General features: G+C 39.5%; 1 protein-coding gene across 2 annotated transcripts in view; it reads right to left on the reverse strand.

Annotated features, from left to right (window-relative positions):
• LOC106564814 (egl nine homolog 1) overlaps nucleotides 1-4,802 on the reverse strand; it is a 41,476-nt gene extending 36,674 nt beyond the window's left edge. Inside the window, exon 1 of one of the 2 annotated variants that reach the window (XM_045691302.1) lies at nucleotides 3,733-4,802. In XM_045691302.1, coding sequence (XP_045547258.1) covers nucleotides 3,733-4,524 — 792 coding nt within the window. In that variant the 5' untranslated portion in view covers nucleotides 4,525-4,802. The remainder of the gene's footprint in view (nucleotides 1-3,732) is intronic. The other variant, XM_014131242.2, reaches the window with a different exon arrangement.
• Nucleotides 4,803-9,942: the final 5,140 nt, after the last annotated feature.

Raw genomic sequence — 9,942 nt, forward strand, 5'->3', positions numbered from 1 at the left:
AACGGAAACAGGATGCACCTGAGCTGAATTTTGGGTCTCGTAGCAAAGGGTCTGAATAGTTATGTAAATAAGGTATCTTTTTATATTTTTAATACATTTACAAAAATGTCTAGAATTAAATGTATATATTTTAGAATAAGGCTGTAACAAAACGTGGAAAAAGCCAAGGGGTCTGAATACTTTCCGAATGCACTGTATGTCAGTGTGTCAAGCAAGTGAAAGTACACACAATGTAAGCACGAGCTGACAATAATTAACTGTTTTTGACTGCTGTCATAGACACATTCATTATAATGCCATTATTGCTTTTGTTATGATTTTTTACTATTTATCAAGGCCACTTGGTGCTTATAATGATGTTTCATCATCTGACCACACGTCTTGCTGACCGTGTGTCTTGGTGGTTGGGGTATTTATTTTATTTTGTCATTATAAAAAGCTGTTACCGTGTTCGAACACACATCCTTTCTGTTTCACCGTTGTAACAATGGCAATCCACAAATAAAATGGATTTAACACTTGAATTTGGGTGTTTTCTGTTTTTACATACAGCATACAGTTTATTTGGGTGTTTTCTGTTATAAACTAATGAAAATGTGTTATTTGAAATAAAATAATCGTATTCTAATGTTACCCAAGGCTTTCATAAACACAACTAAATAATATGTTTTGCGATAGCATATATGAAATATATAAATTACACTGTTAGAATGTTGCAGTCAGAATGACTCCTCATTAGCTTGAAGGGGGGTCCCTCGAGGCCCAGCGGTTCTACTGTTTAAGAGTGAGGTTGTTAGGGTGTGTGGCACAGTAGCTGTGCTGTAGTCCACCAAGCACACATGGCCAATAACTGCATGGGATCAAATCTTGCACCCGCCACCACTTTCCTCATAAATAAACTGAAAAACCTCTGTTAGGACGACAGAGCTCCATTATCCCTACAAAAAAAGGGAGGTGGTGGTGGAGGGAAAGAGAATCTGGACTCCTCAGTAATAGGGAATACCCCGTTCTCTCAGTTTTTTTTACATATACATTTTAGTCATTCAGCAGACGCTCTTATCCAGAGCGACTTACAGTATTGAATACATTTAATTTCATGCATTTTTTTGTAACTTTTTTTTGTCCTGTAACTAAAATATCCTAGCATATGGAAAGTAGCATATCGTAGTAATAGTTACATTTATTAATTTAACAATTCAATAAGCACCAAGTCATTTTATTGTGATTCTGTTTTGTTTCAAGTAGTGGTGTAAAGTACTTAAGTAAAATTACTTTAGAGTACTACTTAAGTATTTTTTTGGGGGGGGTCTGTACTATTTACACTAGAAAATATATATATTTCACATCTACATTTCAGCAGACGCTCTTATCCAGAGCGACTTACAGTAGTGAATGCATACATTTCATACATTTTTTTTTTTTCTTCTCCGTACTGGTCCCCAATGGGAATCGAACCCACAACCCTGGCGTTGCAAACACCATGGTTTACCAACTGAGCCACACGAGACACGAGATATTAACGCAACGTGTGAAGTGTTGGTCCCATGTTTCATGAGCTGAAATAAAAAATTCCAGAGATGTTCCACACAGTGTATTTCTCTCCAATTTTGTGCACAAATTTGTTTACATCCCTGTCAGTGAGCATATCTCCTTTGCCAAGATAATCCATCCACCTGACAGGTGTGGCATATCAAGAAGCTGATTAAACAAGCATGATCATTACATAGGTGCACCTTGTGCTGGGGACAATTGGCATGCTGACTGCAGGAATGTCCACCAGAGCTGTTGTCAGAGAATTGAATGTTTATTTCTCTACCATAAACTGGCTCCAATGTCGCTTTAAAGAATTTGGCAGTACGTCCAACCGGCCTCACAGCTGCAGACCACGGTTCTAGTCATATCAGGGCTACTTTCCGAATTCGCTACAATACTTTAATATTCTCATTTATACAGTGTATGCGAAATGTATTCAGACCCCTTGACTTTTTTCACATTTTGTTACGTTACAGCCTTATTCTAAAATGTATGAAATTCATGTTTTTCTTCATCAATACCCCATAATGACCAAGCGAAAACAGGTTTTTAGAAATGTTTCCTAATTTATTAAAAATAAAAAACAGATACTTTATTTACATAAGTATTCAGACCCTTTGCTATGAGACTCGAAATTGAGCTATGGTGCATCCTGTTTCCATTGATCATCCTTGAGATGTTTCTACAACTTGATTGGAGTCCACCTGTGGTAAATTCAATTGATTGGACATGATTTGCAAAGGCACACACCTGTCTATATAAGGTCCCACAGTTGACCAGTTCATGTCAGAGCAAAAATGTCTGCAGCATTGAAGGTCCCCAAGAACACAGTGGCCTCCATCATTCTTAAATGGAAGAAGTTTGGAACCATCAAGAGTCTTCCTAGAGCTGGCCGCCCAGCCAAACTGAGCAATCGGGTTAGTAGGGCCTTGGTCAGGGAGGTGACCAAGATCCTGATGGTCATTCTGAAAGAACTCAGGAGTTCCTCTGTGGAGATGGGAGAACCTTCCGGAAAGACAATCATCTCTGCAGCACTCCACCAATCAGGCCTTTAAGGAATTTGCCAAAAGGCAGGATCAAGGGAAAGATGAACAGAGCAAAGTACAGAGAGATCCTTGATGAAAACCTGTTCCAGAGCGCTCAGGACCTCAGACTGGGGTGAAGGTTCACCTTCCAACAGGACAATGACCCTAAGCACACAGGTTCACAAGTCTCTGAATGTCCTTGAGTGGCACAGCCAGAGCCTGGACTTGAATCCAATCGAATATTTATGGAGAGACCTGAAAGTAGCTGTGTAGCGATGCTCCCCATCCAACCTGACATGAGCTTGAGAGTATCTGCAGAGAGGAATGAGAGAAACTCCCCAAATACAGGTGTGCCAAGCTTGTAGTGTCCTACCCAAGAAGACTTGAGGCTGTAATCGCTGCCAAAGGTGCTTCAACAAAGTACTGAGTAAAGGGTCTGAATACTGGGCTCCCGAGTGGCGCAGCGTTCTAAGGCACTGCATCTCAGGGCTAGAGGCGTCACTACAGACACCCTGGTTGGAATCCAGGCTGGATCACAACCGTGATACAGCCGTGATTGGGAGTCCCATAGTGCGGTGCACAATTGGCCCTGCGTCGTCCGGGTTTGACCAGTGTAGGCCGTAATTGTAAATAAGAATTTGTTCTTAACTGACTTAGCTAAGGTTAAATAAAAAATGTATGTAAACTGTGATATTTCAGTTTTTTTTTTATACATTTGCTAAATTTTATAAAAACATTTTTGCTTTGTCATTATAGGGTACTGTGTGTAGATTGAGGAGAGAAAAACAATTTAATACATTTTAGAATCTAGAATTTAGAGTAACATAACAAAATGTGGGGGAAAATCAAGGGGTCTGAATATTTTCCAAATGCACTGTTGTATAGGCCTACTCTTATTAATTATTATATTAAAAATAGGCATATGTTATTATACGATTATATGTATTATATATTCTTATAATAGTATAATTAATGATACCATATTTATACCATCATTATTACACATTTTTAAATATTTGATTCCTGTTTTCAATATTATGATTATTATGTTGCTGCAAAAATAAATGTTTAAGACTCATATCTTTTTAATAGGCCTAAATGGAGAAGATAAACAACTATTTCAATAAGTTAACATCTAATAATAATGTGCAACTCACTTTCAGTGTTTACTTACTTTCGTCCTTCCATTTATTCTGTAGTTTCCCAGTTTACCATTACAGTGTCGGACCAGGTCGTCCATGCGACTCATGAGAAAGGCTATCTTCTCACAACCAGGCTCTCTTCCTTCAGTCCAAGTTATTTTGTCTCCTCGTATATCTTTAGTGGAGTCGCTTCTTTGACTAACCAACTGTCCGTCAGTAAATTTACCAGTCTTGTGGAGGGCTCTCACATCTTCCAAAATACTCAGTCCAGTCTCTTCTCCAAGGAAATTGTCAACAACACAGATGCCATGCTTATTCATACATGGAACGATATAGTTCATAGCCAGTTTCTGCGGGGGGGACATCGTTTGTCCGTTGGTCTTATAGCTGAGCTTAATTCCTTCCCCAGTCTGCTTGCTGTCAGACACACTACCCGAGCGAGTTGCCGAAGTGATCAAATCTTTCATTCTTTCGCCATCTGCAGGCGGATTTGAACGTCCAGTGTTTGTGGTGCTCTGAGAAGCTGTGTCATTCTGTTGCTCGGTGCTTTTCTTTTTTAACTGCTTGCCTTGCCCTCCTTTCGCAGTCCGTGCGGGCTGTTGTGTTGATTCGGGCTGCGTCTGACACTGAGCTTTTCCGGCCTCTTTACAAAACTGCTTGTGCTTCTTCCAGTCCGATTTCTGGTGTTCTTTACTACAGTAGAACGAGTTCCGACATCGTCCACATTTAAGCAGGTTTTCCATCTTTCCACAAAGCTCACAATACTGCTGGTCCCTGTCCAAATCGGTCACGACGGCGCTTTCCTTTACGCTCTCCGTCTCCATGCTTAAGGTAGAGCGAGCACCCCTTTAAACCTAGCTCTTTTCACGCGCTGCTACCGTGTAAGTTTTGGAAGACTCCTAAAACAATACAAACGAAATTGGAGAGCGGCGGCATCCCAGCTAAATTATTTAATCACGTGGTGAATTGCCCTCCTTTTGGGTTTCGTAATAGATAAAATATTGTTTGAGCACGACATAACCAATTGTCTGACTCTCGTTTGCAGTGTGTCGTTCTGGTCGAGTCGCATGGCGCCGACGCACCGTACCCCACCCCTTCCCCCCTCAACTTCACTCCACACGTAGTCCAAAGTAACCCAACCCCTGACGTCAGCATAACGAGGCCAGAGCCAACCGCTGAGGGCCAAGGCCCATTCAAAGGTAGAAACAAAGCGTGCCGTTTTTTCCAATTCGCTGTTGTTTTTATTATTCAGATCATTATTAAAGCTATAACCACTCATTATTTTCTATTTAAAGTGGTTGTTTACATAAGCATGTAATGTTTACTGCCTATAAATGTGTTACAAAATTATGAATGTGTTATGAAGTCGTTAGGTACATTCCATGATTTCATGTTCCCAATCTTCTTTTCATAATTAAATAGAAAGTGTTTTGACCAGCAATTAAGCTTTTTTAAGTTGCAATATGAAATTAGCCTATTTTGGACACTCATCCAAATATGCTGTCATTCATCAAATGGACTTTTATACTAGGATGAAGAGTGACTATAGCCTAACATTAAAACAACTATATATTCAGAGTTGATTTTAAACATATGATGCAACATTATAAATATAATATCATAATAATCAGAAAATCTGAAATATATCTCCTACATCATAAACCAGAAATACCTGGACCGTAATGATAATAAACAGCAACACCTTATCAAAACTGTTGACAGCAGTTCACTACCCATTGATGTTTGACTCATTCACTGAAAATAGATACTGACGAAAGGTCGTGTTCCTTTACCTAGAAATTCCACTACACCAGCAGCATATAATAAATTAGGATTAATATTAAACCGAGTTGAACACCTGCTTGGTAAATACTGGCACTCTTACAGGAACTGTTGGAACTGGAGTCTGGCTGCACGTACACAGTTGGCTTCAGTCTTTTTAGAGAGGAGGACCTCATATAGCACTCGACCTTCACCTCTCCTGAAGAGAAAGACATGAATGTGTTTCATTGTAAAATCAAGGAAGACCAACCTGCAACCTTACTGTCGCCAGGGTTATAATTAACCGTGAATTGGAAGTGTATCATTGCTAAAGGCAAAATTATAATGCTCAACTTTGGAATTAAAGGGTGTTGGGGCATTTAAAAAGTTGAGCATGCACTTGAAATAAAATATGGTTAAAATATCAACAACAACAAAAATATTTGGATAGGGATAATACACATTTTGCAGTATAATCAGAGGGATAAAAATGTAATTAAAACAACACAAATCACCAAGTAGAAACGTTTGGTAACACTTTCTATGAGGCACACATACCTTAAAATTGCATAATGCCTTATGATATATTTATTGTAAATTATAACACTAGAAAGTGTTACCAAGTTTCTTCTAGGCACTAGACTAGGGCCAACTCAGCCACCACATGAAGTATGCCAAGGCACTGATTATGACATGCCACCCTTGGATAAGACAAAAAAATTACTCAAAGATTATTATTTCCCATTGCTATCTTAGAGAGAGGTAGAGAATTGGTCTGGGGCAGACATATTGTCTGCCATGTTTTTGAAGGGAACATTAGGGGCTTTTCCAACTGCTTTTTACTGTAGTTATCTTGAAGTTAATTTTAGATTACAGTCCCGGGGTAATTGCTTTTTCATCTAAGCTGACTTGACCACTTGCCCTTTCCCAACAATTCAAGCTTTCTTAAAAAATAATATAGTTTTCATCAACTTTTCTAAATTGATCGACAGCCCAACATTGTGGCAGTTATCTCACAGCAACATTTTTTAGATGTTGTTAAGTACCACACGGTGTTAGCTACCTCTGTGTAGTGTGGAACAATATAGACACTTTTTAGTGTTACATTTAACACTATTAGTGTTAGATTTCAGGGAGCTTCAGTAACTGTAAAGAATAGAAAATTAACACTAATACAGTTGACTACTTTTGAACACTGTAGAGTTTTAACTTGAATTATACATTGTAAAACCTAAAGGTTAAGATGTTATGTTCTCCCACAGGGAAAGTCTTTATAGTGGTTGTTGTTTGCACAGTAACCATTAACATCTCTCAGTGGCTACATCTGGGGCGTAATTATCCCTGATATGAAAAGTGCTTTGATAAGGTCTGTCTGAGTAACAGTTGGCTTGCTGGAACTTTTCCTGCTAATGCTATCTTAGATAAGCTAAGGGAGGCTATTTTCACAACAACTTTTAGTAACTTTCTATGAGGCACATGCATTTATAATGCTTTATGATAGGTCTACCCTTGTAGTGCATTATAACACTTGCTGTAAACTGTCATAACAACTCATAAGTAGTTATAACATCCTTATAATACACTCGATCACCTCTGAATTCTGAAATACCCCGTTGTACAGTACCAGTCAAAAGTTTGGAAACACGTACTCATTCAAGGGTTTTTCTTTATTTGTACTATTTTCTACATTGTAGAATAATAGTGAAGACATCAAAACTATGAAATCATGTAGTAACCATAAAAAGTGTTAAACAAATCAAAATATATTTTATATTTGAGATTCTTCAAAGTAGTCACCCTTTGCCTTGATGACAGCTTTGCACACTCTTGGCATTCTCTAATCAGCTTCATGAGGTAGTCACCTGGAATGCATTTAAATTAACAGTTGTGCCTTGTTAAAGTTAATTTGTGGAATGTCTTTGCTTTTTAATGCGTTTGATCCAATCCGTTGTTTTGTGACAAGATAGGGGTGGTATACAGAAGATAGCTCTACGGTATTTGGTAAAAGACCAAGTCCATATTATGGCAAGAACAGCTCAAATAAGCAAAGAGAAACAACAGTCCATTATTACTTTAAGACATCGTGTTCAGTCAATCCGGAAAATGTCAAGAACTTTGAAAGGTTCTTCAAGTGCAGTTGCAAAAACCATCATGCGCTATGATGAAACTGGCTCTCATGAGGACTGCCGCAGGAAAGGAAGACCCAGCGTTACCTCTGAGAGGATAAATTCAGAGGATAAATTCAGAGGATAAATTCAGAGGATAAATGCAGAGGATAAATTCTTTAAAATAACTGCACCTCTGATTGCAGCCCAAATAAATGCTTCACAGAGTTCAAGTAACAGACACATCTCAACATCAACTGTTCAGAGGAGACTGTGTGAATCAGGACGTCATAGTCGAATTGCTGCAAAGAAACCACTACTAAAGGACACCAATAAGAAGAAGAGACTTTCTTGAGACAAGAAGCACCAGCAATGGACATTATACTGGTGGAAATCTGTCCTTTGGTCTGAGGAAGCCAAATTTGAGATTTTTGGTTCCACGGATGATGTGTGGTTCCCACCGTGAAGCATGGAGGAGGAGGTGTGAAGGTGTGGGGGTGCTTTGCTGGTGACACTGTCTGTGATTTATTTAGAATTCAAGGCACACTTAACCAGCATGGCTACCATAGCATTCTGCAGCGATACGCCATCCCATCTGTTTTGGGCTTAGTGGGACTATCATATGTTTTTCAACAAGACAATGACCCAAAATGATTCCATATGTGTTATTTCATACTTTTGATGCCTTCACTGTTATTCTACAATGTAGAAAATAGTAAAAATAAAGAAAAACCCTTGAATGAGTAGGTGTGTCCAAACTTTTGACTGGTACAGTATGTTTGGATAGTAGGTAGGCCTATTAAATTCACTTCATGGCCAGCCTTACTGTCATCTCCTCAGTTGCTTATTTGGCCCACTTTACTGTCACATATACAATGACTCAACAACATTGGCTCTGGGGCACAGGGTATGTTTGGCAATAACTCACCTTGTCCTTTCCGCTCAATCTGACGGCGGCAGCGACTTTGCTCGCCCCAACACTGAACGCTTTGTTAGGGCCTGCCATGGCGGTACTGACGTTGGCACCTGCAGGTAGACCTGGTGTTGGAAGCGTCACAGTATTGCATTGCCAGTTTTGGCTTGCAGTTGTGTGTACCTCTCCGATGCACGTATATGCAAAACAGCTGTCTGAAAGTGACCTTTTGCAGTGTTATGAATGAAAAGTGCACAACACCAGCTCATTATGGAGGCAGAGTCAAAATCATAATCAATGATTGGATAGAATGAACCCAGCCTATTTATGGATAAATGGTCCAAGCTATCCTTAAATCTTTGCAATTTATCCATTATTCTCACATGGGGGCTTTGAATAAGCCATACCTTTACAGTAGAAGGGCGTAAGCATTTAAAGAGAACGTGGAGAGAGGACTCAAACAACAGCACATTCACGACCCACATAAACTCCCACATCTCTCAGTCTATGAGGTATTGTCTCGCTAAGAAAGGGCCAGTCGACCCAAAGTGATAAGAGCACTGGGTTTTTTTTAATCAGATGCATACCAGATATAAATTCCTGCCCCTATCTACATGCTGCTCTATTACCACCTCCATTAGAGGGTATCACAATATACCAATCATTTTAGAAGGTGCCGCAAAAGCTGGAGGTCATTAATATACTATTTAACCGTCTCTGTTTTGTCCTCATTTTTGTGTCGCTTATGCGGTTCACCGCTCCCATGGAAAACAAGGGACCCGGTGTCTTGTTGAGGCTTTGTCGATTTGGGTAGGCGTTTTAATATTCTTGGCCGCCTACCACGCCAGCTCATTTTCGAGGTTGCGTCTGAAATGGCACCCTGTATTCTTCCCTATCTAATGCACTTTTGACCAGAGCCCTATGGCCCAGAGCCCTAAGCACTACATAGGAAATAGGGTGCCATTTGGGATGGATCCCAACTGTTTATTGTGGAGGAAGTCAGGTGTGCTGTCTTTTCTCTCTCTCTCGCTCTCTCTCTTTTTATCTTCCCTTTCTCCTCGTCACCTTAAATAAACCAAACGGTCCCACGAATCACACAACCATGGGCACTGCCAGGCACCTCTCTGTCACAAGGTAAACATAACAACTTGTCATAAGCTAGACATAACTACCCTGTCGTAAGTCATAAGGTAGACATAAGATTGTCATAAGGTAGACAAATGTCAGCAATGTTTCAGGCCATAGGACAGCTATACTCTACCCCATTGTTATGAGGTAATAAACAGGTTTTCCCAAACATATTTATAACATATTTTCACATGCACCCATGCATGCATAGGGCAACTGGCACTGTAAAACCTGATTAGTTAATTTTACTCAAATGATTTGAGGAAACCGATTTGCATTGAAAAATTTGAGTTAAAAAAATATCTAATTTGAGTATACTATACTGCCGATGTTTG

The sequence above is a fragment of the Salmo salar genome, chromosome ssa12 (assembly GCF_905237065.1).
Source record: "Salmo salar chromosome ssa12, Ssal_v3.1, whole genome shotgun sequence".
Lineage (NCBI taxonomy): Eukaryota > Metazoa > Chordata > Actinopteri > Salmoniformes > Salmonidae > Salmo > Salmo salar.